This window comes from Nicotiana attenuata, unplaced genomic scaffold, assembly GCF_001879085.1.
Source record: "Nicotiana attenuata strain UT unplaced genomic scaffold, NIATTr2, whole genome shotgun sequence".
In the NCBI taxonomy this organism is placed as follows: Eukaryota; Viridiplantae; Streptophyta; class Magnoliopsida; order Solanales; family Solanaceae; genus Nicotiana; species Nicotiana attenuata.
The window spans coordinates 206,094-230,414 of record NW_017670247.1 but is presented as its reverse complement, the minus strand read 5'-3'; the positions used below and the strand labels follow the sequence as shown (position 1 = coordinate 230,414).

Sequence of the window (24,321 nt, the reverse complement as noted above, 5' to 3'; positions counted from 1 at the left end):
TGGAAAAAAGGGAAAAAGATTTTATGTGCTCTAAGGATTTCGCTCGTCCATATAATTTTTTTTCCCAAAACTCATCTTCAGTCTATTGCTTGGTTATATATTTCGTTGAATTTTTTAAGATGGTTATATTATTTTAGCTGTTTTTGCGAAAGAAACTAGTCAATTTTTTATGAAAAATTTCAAATTTCAGTTTAAAAATCTGTCAAGAAAATCGAAAAATCAGGTTGACAAACCAAGTTTTTACAAACTCTATCATTTTATTTTGACATATTAAAAAAGACTATTTTCCATTTTGTAAGGTTATCAAATATATTAAGTAATTAATTTTGTATAAAGAATTATTTGCGTACATATAGTTCGATGTGGTCCACTCTTTTTTGACCCCACATAGAGCTGAGTATAAATTTTTTATACAAAATAACTGAGCATAATTTTTTTTTACTAACTCAGTGCACAGTTACCCACACCGCAATGGAGGTACACGTCGACGAAACAGTTAACCACCGTCAGATTTCATCTCAGCCCTCCAATTCAGAATTCAAATTTCAAATTTCAAATTCCTCTACTTTACCGTTAAAGCGCTCGTTCAGTACTATAAACCCTAACCTCCTCTCCCAAATTTCTCCAAATTCCCCCAAAAGACACCATCTCTGTGTCTCTCTCTCCTCTACAACAATGGCTTCCAAAAAACTCCCCCTCCAATCAAGCAGCAATGCCAACATTGCAACAAACGGCAAAACCATTGAACAAACCTACCAAAAGAAAACTCAACTCGAACACATCCTTCTTCGTCCTGATACCTACATCGGATCCGTTGAAAAACACACGCAAACACTTTGGGTATGGGAAAATGATAAGATGACCCATCGTCCGGTTACTTATGTCCCGGGTTTGTACAAGATCTTCGACGAGATCTTAGTCAATGCGGCAGATAACAAACAACGTGACCCTAAAATGGACGCAGTGGAAGTGGTGATAGATCCCGAACAGAATTTCATTAGCGTCTATAATAACGGTGATGGTATTCCTGTTGAGATCCATCAAGAGGAAGGTGTTTACGTGCCTGAATTGATTTTCGGGCACTTGTTGACTAGTAGTAACTATGATGATGCTGAGAAGAAGACCACTGGTGGACGAAATGGTTACGGTGCTAAGCTTACGAATATTTTTTCGAGTGAATTTGTTATTGAAACTGCTGATGGGAAGCGCCAGAAGAAATATAAGCAGGTAATTTCTCGCATTTCTAGGGTTTCTTAATATTATTGCTTAATATTTGGTCAATTTTGATGAGTTGTGGAAAATGTGATTTTAGGGCTAATAACGTTTTAGGTACTGTGTTAAATGTTAATTATTGTGCGAATTTTAGTTTCTGAGTCCATGAAGCACTAAATTAGCAGCAACATACATATTGTTTGATACTGGAAATTTTGAATAAACAAATGAGGATAGGAGTTTTAGAATATCTAATTTATTTGTTACGGAACATACTGATACCTAAGTTTAATCATCGCGATGGAGTTTATGATACTTAGTTTTAGTTGTATAAGAAGGTAAATGAGCTTAGAACTAGGATAGTGGCACTTATTGATCATTTAATTATAATATTAGACTAATGGAATTTACTGATGTTAATTTGCAACTATTAATGGAAATTGAAGAGCTTGTTAATTAGGATAATGGACTTTATCGATGTCTAATTATAATCCTTCGAGCAGGCTGAAGATCTTAATATTTAGGATAATGGAAATTTTGGATATTTGATTAAGCTTCTATTTTCCTTTGACGATCAGAAAGCAGTAATTCATGGCTGTTTGTAATAGTTGTTCGTTTACTGTGCTATTTTCTAGTAGTTGTATTTTTTTTAGTTGCTTGATTGTCAGCTGATTACTGGTTTTTAAACAAGTGAATTTTGTGTTGTGACAATGAAGGTTTTCTCTAACAACATGGGAAAGAAGGGTGAACCAATCATAACAAAATGCAAAGCGAGTGAGAATTGGACGAAAGTTTCATTTAAGCCAGACCTGGCAAAGTTTAACATGGAACACCTTGAAGAAGATGTAGTTGCGTTAATGAGAAAGAGAGTGATTGACTTGGGTGGATGCCTTGGAAAGACTGTGAAGGTCAAACTCAATGAACAACGCATTCCTGTCAAATCATTTGAAGAGTATTGCAAGCTTTTCTTAGATTCTACTGATGCAAAAAGGTTAAATGTTAAAATTTTCTGTTCTTTACTTCTTTATCAGGCCATTCAGTTTGAGATGTATGCTAACATTCAATAATTTTGCAGGGAGTTCCTAAAAGTTACAGATGCAGATGGATTATTAAGGTGGGAGATATGTGTGAGTTTGAGTGAAGGGCAATTTCAACAGGTAATGATGACAAGTTGCTTGAGCCAAAACTACTGTTGTAAACTATGAAATATGTTGGTCAGAAACTAACATGGTCTAGCATGATAACTTTGGCAGGTCAGTTTTGTAAATAGCATTGCTACAATCAAGGGTGGAACTCATGTTGATTATGTGGCCAACCAGATAGCAAACCACATAATGGGTGTAGTGAACAAGAAGAATAAAAATGCTAACATCAAAGCCCACGCAGTGAAGAACCATTTATGGATGTTTGTTAATGCTCTCATTGACAATCCTGCTTTTGATTCACAAACTAAAGAAACCTTGACTCTGCGTCAGAGCAGTTTCGGTTCGAAATGTGAACTTCAACCAGATTTTCTAAAGAAAGGTATGTTAGTCGTTTTCTTTGATTCTTGCGAAGACCAATTATGCTATCAATTCTGTTGAGTCCGTGATTTTGGTTATAATTTTGCAGTTGAGAAGAATATTGGCATTGTGGAAACTCTACTCTCCTGGGCAGACTTTAAGAATAGCAAAGACCTTAAGAAGACTGATGGAAAAAAATCTGAGAAGGTCAAAGTGGAAAAGCTAGAAGATGCTAATGATGCAGGAGGGAGGAACTCCGAGAAATGCACATTGATTTTGACTGAAGGAGATTCAGCCAAGGCTCTTGCTGTATGCTACTCTTTTTAACTTATTTAACCTCATTATGATGAATACCACTTTTGATGTGTTTTTAAGGGAACTGAGCTGTTTTGCAGATGGCTGGAATATCTGTTGTTGGGCGTGATCACTATGGTGTGTTCCCTTTGAGGGGTAAACTGCTAAATGTTAGGGAAGCAAGTCATAAGCAGGTTTCAGAAAATAAAGAAATTGAGGCTATCAAGAAGATTCTCGGACTTCAGACAGGCAAAGAATATGACAGTGTAAAATCACTCAGATATGGTCATCTAATGATTATGACAGATCAGGTGCCCCTTTCTTTTTCAACTGTATCCATTATGTTGAATGGTTTGTGGTTTTACTGTGTTCACTGTAATTGAACTATATCTTATACTTGTGCAGGATCATGATGGTTCACATATCAAGGGTCTCTTAATTAATTTCATCCACACTTTTTGGCCATCCTTGCTGAAAGTTCCATCTTTCTTGATTGAGTTCATCACACCAATTGTGAAGGTGAATTTTGTACCCTTTTTTAAATAGCCAAAGTTACCACCACAATCAGGTTCAAACGATCTTTTATTAAATACATTAGTCTGTATATTATTGTTTTGCAGGCTACTCATAAAAGTGGGAAGATACTGTCATTTTATACCATGCCTGAGTATGAGTCGTGGAGAAAGAGTTTGGGTGCTACTTCAAGTGGTTGGTCAATTAAGTACTATAAGGTTTGTCAACCAAACATTTCATGAAACCATCAAACTTGGCTTTCTGCTAATTTTTCTCTTTACTGCTTTGATAGGGGTTGGGAACAAGTACTTCAAAGGAAGGAAAAGAGTACTTCCAAGATCTTCAGAAACACAGGAAAGATTTTATTTGGGCGGATAACCAAGATGGGGAATCAATAGAACTTGCTTTCAGTAAGAAGAAGATAGAAGCAAGGAAGAATTGGCTTAGGCAATTTGAGGTTAGGACCATCAATATTTTTATTTTAGTTTTGATTACAATACATCCAAATTTCCTGATTTGACTGATCCTTCTCTAACTTCTGTACTCTGCAGCCTGGTACCCATCTAGACCAAAAAGAAAAGTACATCTCATACACTGAGTTTGTTAACAAAGAGCTTATTCTGTTTTCAATGGCCGATCTTCAAAGGTCTATTCCATCAATGCTTGATGGTTTGAAACCGGGTCAAAGGAAGATTCTGTTCTGTGCGTTTAAGAGGAACTTTGTTAAGGAAGCAAAAGTTTCCCAATTTTCTGGTTATGTCTCTGAACACTCAGCTTATCACCATGGTGAACAGAGTCTTAGCAGCACCATCATTGGCATGGCACAGGACTATGTTGGCAGTAATAATGTAAATCTTTTGCAACCAAATGGTCAATTTGGAACTCGTAATATGGTGAGGAACTAAATTTCATTTGTTGAATCTTACTTTTATATAGATTCCTTTCCTTTTCATTTATCCATATACCGCACAACCCTTCAATTGCAGGGAGGCAAAGATCATGCAAGCTCTAGGTACATTTACACTCGGCTTTCACCGATTGCAAGATTTCTGTTTCCTAAGGAGGATGATACAATTCTTGATTACTTGAATGAAGATGGTCAATCTATTGAACCTACTTGGTAAGTTATACCTTCATTTCTAGTGAAGAAAAAATCAAATGATGCAAATAACTGAACAGTGGATTCTCTATGCACTCAGGTATGTGCCGATCGTTCCAATGGTACTTATAAATGGCAGTGAAGGTATAGGGACAGGTTGGAGTTCATACGTTCCAAATTATAATCCAAGAGACCTTGTTGCTAATGTAAGGCGTTTGCTGAATGATGAGCCAATGAAACCAATGGATCCATGGTATAAAGGTTTCAAAGGAACAATAGAGAAAACAGCAACAAAAGAAGCCGGAGCTACCTACACTGTCACTGGTATTATAGAAGAGCTCAATGAAACGACTCTTAGGATTTCTGAGTTGCCAGTCCGGAGGTGGACAGAGGATTATAAGCAGTTTCTGGAGTCCATGACAGTCTCAAATGACAAGGCCAAGGATCCCTTCATAAAGGTACGTCCCTTGAGTTCCTTACTGATTCAATTATTTTTTGTTATACAAGTACTTCGAATGTTGCTAAGTAATAAGGAGCTTCTTCCTGCAGGAAGTCAGAGCGTATGGTGATGAGAACTCTGTATGTTTTGAAGTGATCATGTCTGAGGAGAATCTGATTTTAGCCCAGCAAGAGGGTTTGCTTAAAAAATTTAAGCTGGCTACTACAATAAGCACCAGCAATATGCACCTTTTCGACTCTAAGGGCAAAATTAAGAAATATGACAACCCAGAAGACAGTACGTAACTCCAACTAAATACATTAGATTAGCAGAAAATATGTGTTGCTGCTGACCATTCACATTCTTTTACTGCAGTCCTTGAGGAGTTCTACCATGTAAGACTCGAGTATTATGAGAAGCGAAAGGCAAGTTAATGAAATAACTGAACTGAATATGTTTCAAGCTACACATTCTTCCTCCTGACTGCTGGCCACTGACTGTATAAACTTGTAACTTGTGCAGAGAGCTCTGTTAGAGATTCTTGAACTGGAGTTGCTGCGAATTGAGAACAAGGTGAAATTCATCCTTGGAGTTGTGAAAGGAGAAATAATTGTGAATAACAGGAAGAGAGCGGATCTATTGTTTGAGTTGAAGGAGAAAGGTTTTACTCCTTTCCCCAAGAAAAAGGCTGTTGAAGCTGTTGTTGCAGACACAAGTGATGATGCAGAAGATAGCGAAGAGGAGTTAAACAGAGGAGTTAGGGCAGGTGATTATGACTACTTGCTGTCGATGGCAATAGGAACATTGACTCTTGAGAAGGTTCAAGAACTGTGTGCTGAGAGGGATAAACTGAATGGTGAGGTTGAAGATATGAGAAATGCAACTCCAAAGCTTTTGTGGTTGAAGGATCTTGATGTCCTTGAGAAACAGCTCGATGTATGCCCTTGAAAGTTTGTTCCTTCTTTCCGAATTTTTCGAATGCTTTTCCTTTCTCATCTTAATTTACACTTGTTTATATTCAGGAACAAGACAAAATTGATATCCAGACAGAGGAAGCTAGAGAGAAGATAAAGAAGAAGGTAATGAATGCAGCTGGGTTAAAGGCACCGAAGCCTAAACCCCGAAAGAATGTTAAGAAGGCTAGTGTAGTGGAGTCTACTGCTGAACCAATGGACGTGTCAGTTGCTTCAACAGCGGAAACAGGTTAGTATCAAATTGTCATGGCTTTTGCTGTACTCTTCATGGATAAATTGATGTGTACTGAATTGGGTTTCTTTCTTGTTCTTTCCTTTCTTCTCCAGCCAATGTTACTGAAGTTGTGAAACCAAAAGCCAGAGGAGGTTCGAAGAAAGCTCCTGCAAAGGTGTGGAATCAGATTAGATTTTTCATAAATTCTGTTTCTCTTCATTCATTATTATAGTTGTCAAATGAAACATTAACCTTCGATCCCTATGGTCAGCAGGCAAAACCTATTGCAGTTGAAGATGAAGAAGAAGAAGATGATGAGGTGCTAGCGTTGAAAGACAGACTTGCAGCTTACAATCTTAACTCTTCCCCAGATCACTCAACAGAAGGTAAGTCAAATGTCCAATAATATATCAAGGGATGTATAGAATAAACTATTTTCATGATTATGGTGTTTGTCTCCTAGAACTTAAGATCACTTCCCCCCCTGCAGCGATGGAGACTGAAGCCCCAAAAGCTCAAAAGAAAGCACCTACTAGAAAAGCTGCTGCAAAAAAGACTCTGCCATCCATTACAGATGTTTCTGAAGGTGAGGATGAGATAGAAATTAGTGATGATGATGAGTCTGAGCCAGAAGTAGCTGTGGGAGGGAAAAAGAAAGGAGGGAGGAAAGCAGCACCAGCAGCAACTAAACAACCCCCAAAGAAAAGAGGACCAGCTAATAAGCAATCAGTAGGTATTGGTCAGAAACTCATAACATCAATTCTGAAGCCTGCAGAGAATACTGATAATAGCTCACCTGAGAAAAAAGTGAGGAAAATGAGGGCATCTCCATTTAACAAGAAAAGTGGCGCTGTTCTGGGAAAGAACAAGGAGGGTAGTACTTCACAGGAAAATGAAGACGTGAGTCCTGTTTCTTCTTTGGGCAGTCTAGAGGATGAAGTCAATGAAGCTGTTGTGGCTCCAAAAGCTAGGGTAACTCGTGGGAAGAAGACAACATATGTTATCAGTGATTCTGAGAATGAACCTACTGATGATTCTGAGTTTGATGGAGATGACTCTGATGAAGATTACGATTAGCTGATGTGTATTGAATTTTACGCGGCTGTAAACCAATGAGCTTGTTGGTTTCTTTAAAATTTGACTGCTAAGTGCTAACTAATGAAACTGCCATTACAGACACTTCGTTATTTCTATGATTCACTTCTCTTTATTTTTATGTTTCTCAAATATGTTTTTGTAGAGAAATTTGCAGACCATGGCCATGAATTCTCCAAATACTGGCTAAATGCAATTTATATTTTTGTAGTTAGTCTTGTTCACGACTTTGAAAATGTAGTTAAACTTCTACATAAACTCGTGAATTAACCCCATAGTTTAAACATAGTACAAAATTAGTGTACCTTCCTCTCAAATTTAAGACGAATAAATTAAGTACGAAAAAAGATAAACCAGAATTTTATTAAAAGGTTACTTCAATCAAAATATAACTGTTTCTTGCCATTTTTCAAAGATTAAAAACAATATCAGTTACCACAAGGGGCAAAATGGGTAATTATTTTACTCTTTTGTGGCTTAGACTAAGAAGTTATCCATTCACCACATATTGCCTTGAGTGGTTTAACCTTCTCCTTATTGATGAACAGTGTCACAATAATTGTAGGGATCTTGCTTTGAATAGCAGTATTGAACAATGTCGCAATACTGCTTTAGTATTGTGACCAAGGGATTTTTCATTCAAGAACAAATGGTAGATTCACCCAAGAGTGCCTCAGTCAATGAAGTAAGGGAAAATCAATCCAGTAGAGACAAAGAAACACTCTATGATTTCTTCTCATTTACCCAAGTCTTGGTAACGGAGTTACCCGTTACTTGTACTCGTAAGAAGTATTAAGTACCCAATAGAACGATCAAGGTACTTAATAAAAAGATCTAACGGTAGTCATTTTGCTTATCGCAGAAATCCCTAGATACACTATCCAGAAACTAAATTGTTCTTCCTCAGGGATGATATTCTCAATCATTCCCTATTGGGAAAAGAATGCATTTGGATACAAGATAACCAAGTGCTAAATCTCTACTTTCTCTGCTTTCTCATCTTGTCCGTGACTGGAGTTCATCTGTAACATAAAGACATTAAGGTGGTCTCTGTACAGATTCTGGTTAGCAGAAGACAAAGAAAACTAGACTAAAGAACACCTACAAGTTAATATACTTTAGGTGTTTCTACAAATACTGATTTTAAAAAACCAAGGTTGTCCTAAACAAGATGCTACTGATCAATCATAAACTGAGATTCCTTCTAGTAGCTTCCATTTTCAACAATAGATCTTTGATGTTATTTTCCATTCTCATTTTCATATTGAAGTAGTCCTGATAAGCTCTTTCTAAAGACTGCAGCTCGTCCACCTTTTGTTTCCGCATCTCCTCGGCCTCGGTCAATCGCAGTTTTGTGATTCGAGCTATGTATTCTTCTTCAATTCTTTCACTCTTTGTTACAGCAATGCGCTTCAGAGCATCAGCCTCTCTCCTAGCTTCATCAGCTCGTGCTTGGAACATTTTGGCTTCAGCCTGTTTGATTCTAACAATGCTCTCTAGTTCATCAAATACTGGTCCCTTTTCTATACTTGGCTGAAAGCTCGAGATCATCACCTGCTTGTCATTCCGGAGGCTATCAAAACTTGAAGGCAAACCTGCTGTAGGCTTTTCCACTTGAGGAGCCTTCTCTGAACTAACAGATTTCAACCACAACGTTCCCTGGTTGGGCCGAGCAACACCATTGTTCCCTTCGTGGTTCTTTGTTGACAACACCTTTCCTTGAATATTTGGAACATTTTCAGATTTGACTGAATCAGGCTCTGTATTCGCAGTTCAAATGAAACATCCGTATCAAATTGAGCATTAGCATTAGGACTTGGGAGTGACAGAACTAGACAGTCACAGTCTCAAGGATGTCCACAGTTAGGAGAGGAGAGACAAGTGAGAAAACCATCAAAGTAAGATTTCAACATTTTCAACTCAAAAGCAGCACAATGAAGCTTCCAATATCTATTCCTTAGTAGAAAAGTAGATAAGGGCACCAGCAATCAATGTCATAGGAATTATGTCACATGAATAGAAAAGCAAATATTAGTCCACCTATGTGAGCCTGGCAAAGCATAACCAGTCAAAATCCGGATAAAGGAGCAGGGTTTTGGTACGTTTATCATCAGCTAAAAATAGTCTAAATATGATGCATAGCCGACATCGACCAATTGAGACAGTTGATTGATTGACGCAGGAAAAATCATATAGAAGGCAAAAGCTATAATTGTAAACGGAGTGGAGGAGAAATAACCTTAGAGTACCAATTTAACCAAAATAAGAACACTATAGTTAACAAACAATTGAGGATTCTATTTTACAATAAGTAATTGCAGTATCTGTTCTAATATTAAAATAGTTAAATAAATTTCAATTATTGAAATCTATGAAAGCCGTATAGAATGACAGTAATTGTAGAAACATGTTAAACAGTTAGAAATGTCGGGAAATGTTAACAGTGTTGATCAGAAAAGAAATGTCTGGAAATGTTTAACTGTCACTTAAAACAGACAGTGATACAATTCTAATATCAAATATTCATACCACTAAATAAAAGTTCACACATGAAAACTATTCACATAAGTGCATTATGCACCTGCAGCAAATCCATTCTACTCTTTCTTCTTTTGATAACCATTTTACTATTTTCTATAAGAGTGAAGGAACCCCACTTAACTTCCAGGAAGACAAGACAAAAAGTAAAAGACATGGGTACATTTCTTGGCATGGTATTCCTTACTCAGATTCTATTACATTAGGATTAAAGTTCTACATAAAACCGAAGAAGTTTCAACTTACATTGAGTACAAATTTGTAACTAGCAAGGTTTCCACTGCCTAACTTATAACCCCGCATTGAATGTTGCTCTCTTATTGTTGAACAGGTTTGCTCTCTCTAACTTATACTATCAACCCGACTATGATAAAAGAGGACAAGGCCACAAGGGGCTTGTTAGGTAGGATAAGACAGAAGATGATTAGGGAGGAAGGAGGTGGGGAAAGATAGGAAAGAAAACGAGGGGTCATACATATCATGTTAAGGGCTTCAGGCAAAATCTTCCAAGTTTCTACTATTTATATCTTATCATGGAAAGAGATACAATAGAGACTTCAGCAACAAAATTACCAGCTGACAATCCATCTTGCACTCAAGAAAAAGATCATTTGCTAACAGAATATCAAGAAAAGCTGATTAACGGTTAAGAGCTCACCAGTTAGCAAGAAATGCATAATTTGACTTTGAACTTCTTGAAGGTCAGCCTTAATTGCCAATTTTGACAGCATATAATTAGCAAGGTCATGCAAGCGTTTCCCTCTGACGTCCTCGCTGGCACAAAAAATTCTTTTCACATATTCAAGCTCCCTGGAAAGTGCTTCTGCCGTCCATTCCTTTGCAAAGTTTTGGAAAACCTCTTTTACAAAGCCGAACATTTCAGATGGATGGTTACAGGCAACACAATGGAACTGCATCTCTACACTACCCTTTGCACCAGAAACACTACGTCCATTCCTGATGTAAGATTCACGTAGTCCACAATCAGCATGACACCAATGCAGACATACATCACATCCAACCCAGCTACACGTATTAGATGCCATGTCAAACTTCGAACACACAAGACACATGCAAGCACTGCAGAAACCACTCTTCTGTGAGCAAACTTTGCACTCGCATTCATCCACAGGCAACGAAGATCGACAAGTCAGATTTCTACATCTTAAATTCAGAAATATCTCCGCCAAATCAGATGATGAAATATCATAACTTTGCCGAAGAAATTCTTGGAGACCAGTTTTCAGAGCCACCAACAGCTCTAGTTGACTCCTGTGGGATTTCAAAAGTGTATCCAAAGTGATGTCAGACCTCTTCTGCAGTGCCTTTTGCAGAGCACTAAGCTGCCAGGTTTTACCAGGATTTGTAATGATGTCGCAGACAGCCTCCTTCAGACAAAGCAAATGTTGCCCTGAGATCTCATTAAACCTCCTGGCGGTCACATGTATTGGTTCAGAAACCATAGTGGTGATTACTGATTCAACAAAGTCCGCTCCAACAGCCAATGGGAGCTCTTTGCCATCAGAACCACCGAATCTATAAAAGCTACTATCTTTAGCTCTAATTAATTGTTTGTTATCTTTATTATATTCTGATCCAGTTTCATGAGACCCAACACTCTGTGTAGGAGATCTAGTTCCATTTGGATGACGAGATGCTTTACCAGTACTTAGTTGCCTGTCTAGCCCAACAGGCAATCTAGAGCCTCCCTCTGCAGCTCTGAGATGTTTTCCTACAGCTTGACCACTAGAATTTCCTTGAGACTGCTGATACAATCCAGTTCCATTTGATAATATTATGCCTTGACAACCTGGGATGTCATTATTCTTCTGCTCATTTGAAGCAAGGGCTTGCCAGTCGACACCTTGAAAGAGGGGGCGACTTTTAACAGATTGCTCATTATCAACTAAATTATGTGTCAGTGAGCAGCTAGGATTATGAGTGAAGTGTTGTGATCCTGAAAAGGACATAGACATGGTAAAGCCATCAGAATTTGTGCGAAATGAGCTGGCAAAGGATTGGAAACTCCTTCCTTGACTAGGTGAACCAGGAGGCTGGACTTCTTTCGGTGCACCAATAGGCAACAGGACATTTGGCAAGCTAAGAGAAAGCTCAAGTGGTTCCAGATCAAACTTTTCATCTTTGGTCATGAAATTACTAAATTTCTCTGCTTTCTCAGGTTTTTTGACAGGACCTGACAAGAACAACTCAAGGCCCCTGCTACTTGGTCCTTCCATATCAGAGTTTCCACAAGGTACAATGCCTCTGGACTCATTTTCCATCCTCAAACCATCTGCAGGAGGGACAGTGTTATTACCAGGCGAAACAGCCACACTTTTGCCCTTGTCCTGGACACTCTGTGATACATCTTCATGTGCAACAGAAGAAACAGAGCCCGGCGGTCCACCTTCCCCAGCAATCTCCCAATTTAATTCACGAACGTCAATACGATTTACCTTAGATTCAACATCTCTACTCTTGTCCTCCACTTGTTCCCTTTTCTTAGGTGGTAGCTTCTCAGCATCTATATTCTTTTCTTCTTCCCCGCTACTGCTTTTCCTGGTGGAGTCATTCTTTTCACCAGCGTGATCTACCACGGCTTCACTTCCATTTCCCATGTCACTAGGCCCCATTGAAGTGCCTTGATTATCAGACAAACCATCACCATCCTTGAAAATGTCTCGGACATTATCCGACTGTGTCTCTTCTGACTGCTCAGCAGTAACACTTACTTTACTGAGCTCAACCTTCTGTTCGTACAAGGAATTAACCCCATCATCTCGCCTCTCATTCTCCTTCTGTGAGGGATTCATCTCATCGGAAGCTTCATCTTCAGCTGCAGGCTCAGCTGCAGAAGATGGATGATCAGGCTCCAGTTCCCCTTCTTCCATTTCACTGCTATGTCCACCACTCTCCATTGGCAAGGCATCACTTCTTTTAACTTCAACACTCCTTGATTGCTCGCTACCAGAGTCCTTTGACCAAGCAGGTGATTTTGCATCTCTCCATCCCGGGGGTGACTTTGCCTTCCCTATATCTTCTGATTCTGTTCTACTTCCTCTTGCTGAATCTCCACCACTCCTTGTACCTTCATCACCATCTTTCCCACCACCAAACCTGCGCCATGATGACACACTCCCCTCCCGCCTGGACCTATCCCTCTCCGATCTAAACCCCTTAGGGAATTCCCTCCTTGGGCCAGAAAAACTTTCTGACCTATGAATCCGATCAGCACCGTATCCACCCCGTGGAGAAGAGCTCAGAACCCCTCTATCATTACTATGACTGTATCGATCGTAATTCTTCCGCCTATCATAGCTGTCCGCATCATAATCTGTCCGCTTCTTTATCGGTCTCAGACTTTCACGGTCATCCTCAAACCGATCATACCTAGACGATGACGAAGACAATCCCTTTCTCCCACTCTCAGACTTGTAATAAAAGCTCCTGTGGGAAGACGAGCGATGCAAACTCAGATCCTCCTCCCTTCTTGCCCAATCTTTCAACAGACCTTTCTCCCCACATGACTCAAGATCTTCACTAGACCTCAATCTCTTCATCGTGAGCTTACAAAACCAACTTCCTACAAGTCAAAAAGTTTCATTCAACTTTAATCAAAACCATACTCCTGTCTTCTAAATGCATCAGAGAAAACAGAGAAAAACCCTTAAAACCTAATCTTCCAAGGGTACAAAAGCAACACCAACAAAAAGAATAAATCTTTCAGCTTTAATCAATTCTGAATCTTCAGCAAAAAGAAATAGAAACTCAAGCATAAACAAGCCCAACCAAAAATCACTCCGCAGAAGGAAAAAATTTGTTCATCAGATCTCAAAGAGAACTATTCCAATTCACCAAACAAAGAAGATTACAAAAGCTAAATCACGAGAAACCCATAAACTATAGAAACCCCATCTTTTGTCAATTAAAATCCCAAGAGCTTAATTTGGGGTTTTTCAAGATTACAACTTTTTGCAACAACAGAGCTCAGATTCAAAAACCCATTTGAGGAAATGTTACCATATTACCACAGCAGTCCACCGGGGTAGCTTCTAAATATCAGCCGGCGAAGATTTTCCGGTGAGAAAATGCTCCAAGATTTAGACCATTTTTTGAGATTTTGTGTGTATATTCGTCTACACCTAGAGAGAAAAAGATAGTATTTGTATTATTAGTCAACGGAGTTTTAACTGCTAGCGTACTTGAGGTGGGTAGGTCTTTGTTTGCTTTGTTTTGTGGTGAAAGAGAGAGAAGGAGACTTGAATACGCAAAGTGCGTAGAACGCATCGGTCAAGGGGATATATTGGGAACCTGGAAAGCTTCTTGTTTCTTAGTACATTCCGTCCTTGTATTTTGAGGTTATTGTCACTTTAGCTCTTATATTAATTTGCTTGTCTACAATTATCCTTTTTTATTGTTTGAGGTCACTATTTCATTTGAAACTTGTTGTCTTCCATCAGTATAAATAAATTAGTTTGCATTTATGTGGTTGCTGAGGTATGAACTCAGATCTCATAGTTTTTCTTTCACCTTATTAGCCATTAAGTTATACTCTTGATTGTTTTTGTTTGACCAAAAAGTATCAGCCCTTTTGTTAAACTAATTAAATAAGTAGATAGAGGGTAAATCCTAGTTAAGGATAATCAATTTTAGATCTGAAACGGATAACATGAATAGAAAAATATAGTTGAGTACAAATGTTGGCAGTAGTTATGGCCGGATCTAATAGTATGAAAAAAACCATACACTAAATAACATTAAATGGGGATAAAACGTAGATAAAGGAGAAGATTCACCCAATCTTGAGTGGTGGATCCTCTTTCATTTGATAACGATGAATGATAAACAAATACAAGAATCTTAGGACCCTTTTCGGATCTGATGGGGAATGTGAGATAAAAAATCCTCTAATCTCTTTAGAGAGATGTGTTTTTTTTTTTTTTTAGAGATAGAGAGTATGCCCCCTTTTAGAGAAATCCTCTCTTCCTATTTATAAGGGATATCCCTAGAAAACCCTAAAAAGTACAATTAGAGGGAATATCCAGTAGAATATTTCCTTTGAAGATTCCAAAGCAAAACTAGTTGTTACATCTATCTATACTGCTCGACCTCGGCCTTATTGATCACTGCTCGACCTCGGCCAGACAGCTCAATTCGATTCGCATGTTACTCGTGACAATTGTCTTCGCATGTCAAATTTCTCTGATTTGATTTTGACTCATACAGTCTCTAAAATGATAGTAGAATTCTTATGAACAGTTGCGTTTTCTCTAAAGTAACAACAATAACAATAAACAACAACAGTGATCCAGTAAAATCCCATAAATGGCGTCTGAGAAAGGTAGTGTATACACAGACCTTACCCCTATCCCAATGGGCAGGGAGACTGTTTCTGATAGACCCGGCTCAAGATAACGGAAAAGGCAAGAAGAGACAATATATTAGTACCGTCAACAGAAATCATAGAAATAATAACATCATCATAAGAACAAAAAAAACAGATGACATGCAATAACAATAACCAGTAATTAAGGTCCGGTGCTATGAAAAACAGAAAGATAGTGTGAACACAATATTAACCACTAGCCGTCTAAGATCAACCCAATCAAACTAGCCTCACCCTCGGTTCAAAGTAGAATAAAGCTCGACTACCTCATAGCCTATAACCTAATGCTCGACCTCCACACCTTCCTATCAAGGGCCATGTCTTTGAAAATCTGCAGTCATGTCATGTCCTGCTTGGTCACCTCTCCCCCAATACTTCTTAGGCCGCCTTCTACCTCTTCTCGAACCTGCTAAAGCCAACCGCTCACACCTCCTCACCGGAGCATCAGGGCTTCTCCTCCGCATGTGCCCGAACCATCTGAGCCTGACTTCCGCATCTTGTCATCCACAGGGGCCACGTCTGCCTTCTCTCGAATATCTTCATTTCTAATCTTATCCATCCTAGTGTACCGGCACATCCACCTCAGCATCCTAGAGTAACAACATAATTGTATTAGGTAATGATAATAATTTCACTTAAGCCAATTATTTCATCTATTTTTCTCCAAATACTATCAAATGTGTAAACTTTTACCTAATGAAAACACAAAGCTAATATATTAAAACGACAGTAGTTTAGAACAATTCCTTACAGTAGTCCATGACATGGTTATTTGAATTTATTCTTGGGAAGTCTGTAAGGCCAGAAATCTGGCTAACTTAACAATATTATAAGTATTCAATTTTATCAATTCTCTAGTGCAAATATCATTATTGGACCTTTTAAATAAATTAAATGGTAAATGTAATAACATATGGGACCAGAACTGAAATTAACATAAGTTGAGTGCTATCAATAAAATATACATTGGGCGATTTGAAAGGAGAGAGAGTGTGGTGCAATGCGCGTAGGGCGCATTTTAATAAGGAAGTTTAGTCAACTATCTTTGAAAGTTAAAGTGCACCACTATTAACTTTCCACCTCACCCTCTAAACCTAAATTTTGAATTAGACCTTTGTCTTTTCTTAATTTTCTATTTCATTTCAACTTCTTTTGTTTATGACAGACCCGAATTATTGTCATTAGTGGCATTTAATTTATAGAAATCAAGTTTTGATTCAATTTTAGGAGAATTGGTGTTTGAGTTTTTTTTTTAAAGGAAAATTCTTGCCTGTTTGAATTTTATTTACAAGAATTATAGTTTTGAATTTAATTATGGAAAATCAATATGCATATTCTAATACATTCAATCTTATAAAAAGAATTAGTTTTATTTACGGTTTTTATTTTTTGTAATCCTTACGGATGCGATACTTTCTTGGACTCTGGGTGAATACAGGATGATTTGTACATTGAAATGCCTTTTTTCTCTCTATAGGTTTTCTTATATTTTCATGACTATTCTAACTTAATTTGTATAGTAAAAAACATGAAATACAAAAGTAAAGATGATTTAGTAAATAAAGTTGTGAAGGAAGAGGTTTTTGGAACATTTTAAGTGAATTTTAGGGGAATAAAACGCATATGGTTTAAAGTTTAAGGAGTATAGTGAAAAAATTGGAAACAAGTAGGAACCACTCTGTTTAAATATTCAGCCGAGATGAAAAAGACGGACCAACTTGGTGAATTTGGTGGTGGTCCACTTTAGTGAATCAGAGGGGTATGACTCTTTTTTGACTTTTCAGAAATTGCTTTTTAGAATCTCTTGCAACTTTTTTCTTATAATAAATGTATGACTGGTCCAATTAATTTAATTCACATTGTTAATATATATCTATTTCGGTACGGTACGGTACGGTATTTAGATATTTTTGTTCGGTATTTGATTTCTTAAAATGCTATACCAATACCGTACCTAATTAAATTCAGTATGGTTCGGTTTTTCTCTTTTCGGTTTCGATTTATTCGGTTCGGTAACTTCGTTTTATTCGGTTTGAATACTAACAAGTGTATAGAGTCATAGACTATAATATTCTTAATTAAAGTACTCAAGAGAACAAAATAAAAAACATTTATTGACAAAAGTTTTATCCGAAACCAGCAAATATCAACCTAGAGAGAGAAAACTGCACATAAAGGAATAAATTTGATCATTAGAAATGTCTTCGTCCTTGCTTAGAGTTAATTGATGAAATTAGAGAATAAAGAAAAGTAAAATTTCGATTTTTTATATTTATGTTATAATTAATGATATGTGTTTTGTGTAGTATAATATATATTTCTGTGCTGTATCGGTATTTCATTTAAAAATATCAAATACCATACCTAATACCATATTTTTTAAAAACTTAAACCAAATACCATACCGAATACCAAATACCAAAATTTTCGATTTCAGTACAGTAATTCGATATTCACCAAATTATGCACGGCCTTCTTACAATGTATTTTTCCATTCTCGAGTATGAACTCCAAATGTCTAATTACCGTGAAAGGTAACTTGGTATAGAACCCTTATTTAACAATCAAAGAAGAACGTATTTTGTTTATTTTATGTACAAACAGAAAATTAAGGACCTTTTTGTGATAAACACAACTAGTAGTATTTCAGTTGAGTATTTTGCAAATTCTTGTCCCTTCAACATTTGGACGTCAAATGAAATCTTCAGACGTTAGTTTTCAAATGAATTTCAAGCGAAATTTTAATTTTCACTCACTAGATCTTAAATTTCATAAACTAATTTTCCATGATTACTGTCCATCCAAAGCTTAGACTTTTGCAAGCTTTTATCCTTTAACTTTTAGCTTCAAATATTACCCGTTAATTTTAAGATTTCTTAAAACCTATCTAAAAACCATTAGCACTAATTCATACATAGTTCGGAGTTACATAGTTCAATTGATTTGTCCGACCATTACTACAATAAAAAATTAAAAAAACTAATAGTTGCCTGCTGTGGCCTTTTCTTAAAATTTCCTATGAGTTTCATTTATAGAATTAACAGGCATTATTATCTATGCAGAAACCCTTGTCCTCATTGTGTCAGCCGTAGCTTGTACGGAAAAATTATTACGTTTAGAATTTTACTCCTAAGCCAACGGAAATTGCAATATCCAAATACATCTACCATTAGCAAACACTTGAAATCAGAATGAGAAAATAATTAGCAAGAAGTTTGTCTTACTAATAAAATTACAAAACCAGAACTTCAAATTTCTTAAGTTTTTGGTTAGAAATTTTCTTTTAACAAGGTCAAGGAAAAACCTTCTTAGAGCACAAGAAGTGTGTTGCTGGAGAAAAAAAGGTGGGAAGTAGTTTCTCAAATTTGGCATTCAACGATAATATTTCTCCAAATTCAGTTAGTCATCCTTGGGCGTCTTACGCCTGAAAAGCAGATAGAAGAGCGACAACAGCCATTGCCAAATGACAATCAGCCAATTTTTCGACTTTGGTTTAGGCTCTGGTCTTGGTCCAAATAGTCCTTTGTAAAGTTCCTTTTGTTTTTGATAGACAGCCTTCTCATGTTCTGCAATTAATTGCAATTCTCTAGCAATGGCTTTGTCTTGCGGGGCAAACTTACGTGCTTTAAGAAAGTCTTCACGAGCTGCATCGGTCTGACCAAGTATAGCTCTAGCCTTTCCACGTCTAAACAATGCTTTAACATTGTTCTCATCTTCCGCTAGGACCTAATAGTTGTCAGCATATCAAGATCATTTACTAATTTCAATCACTCTCTTATAAAAAAAAACTTCAGAATAATGAGTGTATGCTTACAATGCTACATTGAGCAATGGCTTCATCATACCGCTGGAGCTTCAGCAGACAGGCTGCTGTGTTCAGATGGCAGGGATTCTTTACTGCTAAAGCCATGTCCCGGAACTTACCAAACAGCTGAAACATGAAGTCATCTCCCATATATGCTATGGCCTAAGGAACCCAAACAGAAAATCATGCACTATGAGGATAGATGACACTTATATGGGTGCAGAAACAACGAATCAATTATAAGCAGCGGTGAGACCATTTCATACTGTTGCATAGCCTCCTCAAGTTTCTCCTCCTTGAATAAAGCATTTCCATCCATCTTTCTTCTATCTGCTGCCCCAATCCTCTCCTCAACTGTCATGTCACCTCGTGCTTTCCCCTAAACATATTGCACAAAAAATTATGAGTACCAGCACCTTCAGAAGTACAAACCAGAAATTAGTTAAGGAACAGATAACTCACTTCTCCGGTCTCATCGAAGCCAATCAACTCGACTTCGTATAAAACATCAGCTGTAGGTGGGACATTAGGGAAAGAGAAGCTTCCTTCTTTTCCATAGGCCAGTTCCCAGCCAACATGCAATAGAGCACGCTCACCGGATTTCATGCTGTTAACGCCAATAGCTAGGCCAGTCATCTCCTTTTTCTCTGCAAGAAAACAGCAAGTCAAAACATCTTATTTCTATTATAAGTAAATTAAGAAATCCAAGACAATAAGGTGGTAGTTTACATTCAGTCTGATCAAAATCCAACTATCATATCAGTGTTACGCACTTCCCAAATTTTTATATCCAGAATGGAACTAGATAGCTAACTTCAACTCTATTGTAACTTCTTTATAGTTTAGACCCTTTCGTGTTAGTCAATTTGTTTCTACCAAGAGAAGCACACAGGTGGAAGCAGGCTATCACGAAATTTAACACTCTATAAGCATCAATTGCTAATTTACTAGGATAAAAAGAAATCAAAAGTAATGACGCTGAATGGCGTGCAATCTTGTAAATTGGATATATACCTTTTCCTATAACCAGCTCAAGAGGTTGTTGTTCATGCCATGTATCTTCAAACTTGTGCTGGGTGCTTTCAGTCCACGCCCTGTAATGCACTATAAAGATGATTTTCATCAGTTTGTGCGCTTGAAAGGGCAGAAAGACTCTACCTCAGCAAAAGTTGAATGATTATACAAGAAAAACAACAAAGAGACAGCAAAATTAACTAGTGATTGCAGTGATGAATTGCTGAATCTGTGTGGCGTGCAATGGTCAATGCTGGCTATCATTAAAAGTCTGGTGTTTAGCTGGGTCCTTCAAAGAGGAAAAAACACGCAGCGCATGGAATGTAGCACACTTGGCACTAATGAGGATAGTTTGGAGAGAAAGAACTAAGAGAGCTTTTGGATAAATAGGAAAAGCATCGCTGCACAAGTGAGCTCTTGTATATTGTTTGTTCTTAATTTTTGGTGCATGTATGACATTCCAGTTAATAAAGATGATGGGGAACTATTTGTGGAGAACCACTTCTTATTTGTTATCTCTCATTTAATAGATAGGGTAGAAGAGGAATGAAGAGTTATTAGTTCATATTTCTCAATTTTTTTATTGTGCCTCATTTTGACTTTCTCTTAATATCGTTTATTATTTTGAGATAAACAAAATTGATAATTACAAATTCAACTTTATTTTAATCATGTAGGATAATAAAACCAATACTAGAAAAGATAAAGTGAAGTAGGCCAAACAAATTGTTAGGAGAAACTATTTCTCCAATTTAATCATATAATTTTTGCCCGATACAACAACAACAACAATTACGCCTCGATCCCAATAAGGTTGATAACAAACAATAAATCTATTGATGATTTTACACTGTATTACAGCTCTTCCCTTATAGTCCGTTGATAAGTTCTCCGCAAAACAAACAATGATGTTACTTATTCAGTTTTTTTGATATCATTGATATTACGTTATGTTGAGGGATAGTCCCACCACAAGTAGACAAAGAGACCCTTTTTTGTTTGGAAACAATAGATGTGAAATCATGCATGACAATCTTTATCACAGAATAAAGATACTTTGCTGTCATAAAATAAGAATGGAGCATCAAAAGAAGGAATTAGGAGATGGTTCATAAATACTTGACCAAAGAGAAAAAGATAAGCATGAGTTTAAAGGAATTAGGAGATGGTTCATAAATTCTTGACCAAAGAGAAAAAGATAAGCATGAGTTTGATCCACTCAGAATCATTAAAAATAAAAAAGCAGGCATATATATTTCCTAAACATGCATAAGAAGAAGAATGCAACAACTTGCACTGGGAGAAAAATTATTTAGGAAAACAAGATAACATATTTCAGCAGAGGAGAGAACATACTTGGTCCTAAACGATTAAATCAAATAGATTTATCGAAAGAGATACTGTTCACGCTCACCAGTCAAAATATAATATGAGTTTACTGCTTCTGAAACCAGAAGTTGGGACAGGGAAGGAAGGAGGAAAAAAAAACAATCTTAGCTTTGACTTACAGAAGCATGTTGCGTATTTCGTTGGCTTCTGACCATGACCTTCTTTAATGATTTGCTTGGTTACTTTTTCATGGAGGACTTCCACTTCTGAATCAACTTTTGGTGGCCCAGTATCATCCTGTGGAAGTTCTCCATGAACAACTGAAGCGCCTTCAGTGATGATTTCGTCAGTACCAACCTGATCTGCATTGAATTTAATTTCGGTAAACAAACCTTCTTAAGAAACAAGTATGACGAAATAGTTTAAGACTTTAGGTCTAACTTCTCCCAAAAGAATAGCCTTCACTTAAACAATTAGTTCAGCATTGATACAAAAAGAAGAGGCATTTGTTCAGCAAGGCAACCAACTTGTGATAAGCAAACATCACTTTCAATCCCAAGTACAAAAGTGTACTACTGTTCACACACCATGGATCCCAATTCTTTACCGCATGATATATGGCTAAAGTCCCTAGTTAAGTCAACTTGCATGATTACAAGATAAAGGTGCAGGAGGAATTAAAGATGACGAAAACAATATTACAATATTTAGGGTGAAATGACTTGATCTTCACAGCACATTGCTCCTTTTGCAATGAAATATTCAAAAGAAGAAAAAAGGTTCTCGAATATGGTAAATTACTAGCAACTTCCAAATGTCCTCCAAATTTCAAGTTTCTAAAATCACCATCCAAGAAGTAGCTGGAAAACACTTTCCATCTACTGAAAGAATACTGAAATACTAAAAACACATAACTCTGCAGCAGAAGTCAACACAGAATCATCATTTCAATGCATCAAACGTTGAAATTTACTTCATTTTCACCTCTAGATTTACTAAATTAGCAATCAAGAAGCCAATAAAATTAAGACATATGTCCACACTCCATATTCCAATAGCATATTAAAAACGCATCATACATTAAAGGGGGAAGGTGAATAATAACCAGGGAAAACTGTCAAACGCCATTAATACCATTACATTAGCTAAAGGAATCAGAATAGATGACAATTATCTGAATTTTACAGCTAAAAATTCATAAATAATCAGTATTATCTTAAGCTGAGAAGAAGATGAAAGTCATAGATTAGTGCATTTACCTACTGATGAATTCTGCTGCTGCAGCTCCTCTTCTACTTCATCCATTATTCGAAGTGCCCTTCAATCCAATGTGAAAACAACTAGATTTTCCTCTAAATTAAGCAGCTGCAAAAGAATTGCATTACGAACACCGGGGCTAAAAAAACAAAAGAAAAATCAAATTTTTTGTAAAACCCCACTAAGAAAAAATCACAATCAACAAAATAGCTTCTCTCAGAAATCCAACAATTTACAAGTATTAATCATAAGAAACTTTACAAAAATCAAATTTTTACAAGAACCCATTAAGAAAAAATCACAATTAAAATAGCTACTCAGAAATTCAAAACTTTACACGTATTAGTCAACAGGGATTTAAAAAGAGTAGATATATAATATGTAGATGTCTTACCAAGAATTAATCTTCTCCACACTAAATAGTATTTTACGGAGCTTATAGTGTCAAAGTGGCAAAATATTATATGGGGTTTCTGCAGGGTGTATGGGGTTTATGTGAGCAGTTAAAAATGGCTTTGGAATAATCGAAGAAGATTCGAGATCGAGAGAGAGAGAAGGAGACAAATGGCTTATGTGCACAATGCGAGTGTTGACCAAAGAACTGAAGAAAAGTTTGAGTTCCCTTCACATTTTAATACAAGTTTTATTTCAGTAATAGTTTTTTGATGAAAAAAATAACTTCTTATATACAAATAAAAATCATTATCATATTACATGACAAATATTCTTAATTTAATTTAACTTCTTTTTTTTTGTGAGTTAGAGCTCGTACAAACATACAAATTTTAAAGCCAATTTATTAAATATATTATCTTTTAGTAGAGTATATTTTTCTCACGCATAAGATAATAAATAATTAAGTAACATATATGATACAATCTTTTATAGGAAAGTCAAGTAACATATCCTTTGTGTGCGAAAACCAATATCAAAATACTAAGAAAACATTGTTGAGGTAGAAACCTTCTAAGTTGAATGCTCACTACCAATATGAATCAAATTACGACTCGGTTATCCAGTAACTTCTAAGAAATAATTAAAAAAAAAATACATACATATATATATATATATATTATATACTAAATTTTTTAAGTAGAACCGTCAAAATGGGCTTGGCCCGTGAGGCCAGCCCAACTCAGCCATCTACTTGGGTAGGGCTGGGTTGGGATTTTTTTAGCCCATTTAAAAGTGAGGCTTATAAACCCAGCCCAAGTCAGCCCGCTGGCCCTTGAGGCTTGACCGAGGCTGGGCCTGGGCCGGTTTGTGGGCCAAAAATTAATTAAACTCAAATTTAAATATTTAAAAAAAGTAAAACCTAAAAAAAATATTAACTATAATCCCCATTTTCCAACTTTAGATTGCTCATTTATCTTTCCATATCAACTTGAATTTATATTTTTAATGTGCATGTAGTATGACAAGATTAGTTTTTCTTTTGCTTAATTAACAACGAACTAGAAAAGTTTTAGGTGGCCAATAATAATTTTTTTCAAAAGAAAATATTACTTTAAGTGGCCAATGATCAGTTTGATTACTTTAATATATTATTAATTATTAAATTGATCTTCAGTATAGTAAAATGTCAAGTTTTAATACAAAAAGAAAATTGACAACACTAACAAATTTTATGGGACTATAACGATGAAATCA

The 24,321-nt window shown here is 36.6% G+C and overlaps 3 protein-coding genes across 6 annotated transcripts; 1 reads left to right on the top strand and 2 right to left on the bottom strand.

Annotated features, from left to right (window-relative positions):
- The first annotated feature begins 600 nt into the window (after nucleotides 1-600).
- On the top strand, nucleotides 601-7,492 carry LOC109236619 (DNA topoisomerase 2). Of its 2 annotated transcripts, none has more exons than XM_019402813.1 (19): nucleotides 601-1,227; nucleotides 1,929-2,203; nucleotides 2,288-2,369; nucleotides 2,466-2,736; nucleotides 2,824-3,023; nucleotides 3,110-3,319; nucleotides 3,414-3,527; nucleotides 3,629-3,739; nucleotides 3,814-3,978; nucleotides 4,073-4,414; nucleotides 4,508-4,641; nucleotides 4,721-5,078; nucleotides 5,170-5,356; nucleotides 5,435-5,484; nucleotides 5,582-5,995; nucleotides 6,082-6,262; nucleotides 6,361-6,422; nucleotides 6,522-6,633; nucleotides 6,738-7,492. In XM_019402813.1, the coding sequence occupies exons 1-19, from the start codon at nucleotides 676-678 to the stop codon at nucleotides 7,322-7,324; spliced, it is 4,407 nt and encodes a 1,468-aa protein (XP_019258358.1). In that variant the 5' UTR covers nucleotides 601-675; the 3' UTR covers nucleotides 7,325-7,492. The 2 variants fall into 2 exon arrangements, with proteins under 2 accessions (XP_019258358.1, XP_019258357.1); XM_019402812.1 differs by having other exon boundaries at nucleotides 6,519-6,633.
- A 559-nt stretch (nucleotides 7,493-8,051) lies between these two features.
- On the bottom strand, nucleotides 8,052-14,143 carry LOC109236618 (protein OBERON 4). 2 transcript variants are annotated; one of them, XM_019402810.1, is made up of 3 exons: nucleotides 13,901-14,143; nucleotides 10,539-13,463; nucleotides 8,052-9,102 (listed from the first exon to the last, which is right to left on the bottom strand). In XM_019402810.1, the coding sequence occupies exons 2-3, from the start codon at nucleotides 13,438-13,440 to the stop codon at nucleotides 8,528-8,530; spliced, it is 3,477 nt and encodes a 1,158-aa protein (XP_019258355.1). In that variant the 5' UTR covers nucleotides 13,441-13,463; nucleotides 13,901-14,143; the 3' UTR covers nucleotides 8,052-8,527. The 2 variants fall into 2 exon arrangements, with proteins under 2 accessions (XP_019258355.1, XP_019258356.1); XM_019402811.1 differs by having other exon boundaries at nucleotides 13,909-14,139.
- Nucleotides 14,144-18,408: 4,265 nt separating this feature from the next.
- On the bottom strand, nucleotides 18,409-23,288 carry LOC109236617 (peptidyl-prolyl cis-trans isomerase FKBP42). 2 transcript variants are annotated; one of them, XM_019402809.1, is made up of 8 exons: nucleotides 23,066-23,288; nucleotides 22,674-22,810; nucleotides 21,594-21,776; nucleotides 20,086-20,175; nucleotides 19,534-19,718; nucleotides 19,328-19,450; nucleotides 19,081-19,233; nucleotides 18,409-18,992 (listed from the first exon to the last, which is right to left on the bottom strand). In XM_019402809.1, the coding sequence occupies exons 2-8, from the start codon at nucleotides 22,717-22,719 to the stop codon at nucleotides 18,666-18,668; spliced, it is 1,107 nt and encodes a 368-aa protein (XP_019258354.1). In that variant the 5' UTR covers nucleotides 22,720-22,810; nucleotides 23,066-23,288; the 3' UTR covers nucleotides 18,409-18,665. The 2 variants fall into 2 exon arrangements, with proteins under 2 accessions (XP_019258354.1, XP_019258353.1); XM_019402808.1 differs by having other exon boundaries at nucleotides 22,674-22,779.
- Nucleotides 23,289-24,321: the final 1,033 nt, after the last annotated feature.

Coding starts and splice junctions, on each gene's coding strand:
- LOC109236617 (XM_019402809.1), bottom strand. CDS start 22,719: ATGGATGAAGTAGAAGAGGAGCTGCAGCAGCAGAATTCATCAGTAG. Junction 19,719..20,085: donor TGAGCTGGTTATAGGAAAAG/GTATATATCCAA, acceptor GTTTTCTTGCAG/AGAAAAAGGAGATGACTGGC. Junction 19,451..19,533: donor GCTTCGATGAGACCGGAGAA/GTGAGTTATCTG, acceptor CAATATGTTTAG/GGGAAAGCACGAGGTGACAT.
- LOC109236619 (XM_019402812.1), top strand. CDS start 676: ATGGCTTCCAAAAAACTCCCCCTCCAATCAAGCAGCAATGCCAACATT. Junction 2,370..2,465: donor GTGAAGGGCAATTTCAACAG/GTAATGATGACA, acceptor TAACTTTGGCAG/GTCAGTTTTGTAAATAGCAT. Junction 6,263..6,360: donor TGCTTCAACAGCGGAAACAG/GTTAGTATCAAA, acceptor TTTCTTCTCCAG/CCAATGTTACTGAAGTTGTG.
- LOC109236618 (XM_019402810.1), bottom strand. CDS start 13,440: ATGAAGAGATTGAGGTCTAGTGAAGATCTTGAGTCATGTGGGGAGAAA. Junction 9,103..10,538: donor TATGCATTTCTTGCTAACTG/GTGAGCTCTTAA, acceptor CTGCGAATACAG/AGCCTGATTCAGTCAAATCT.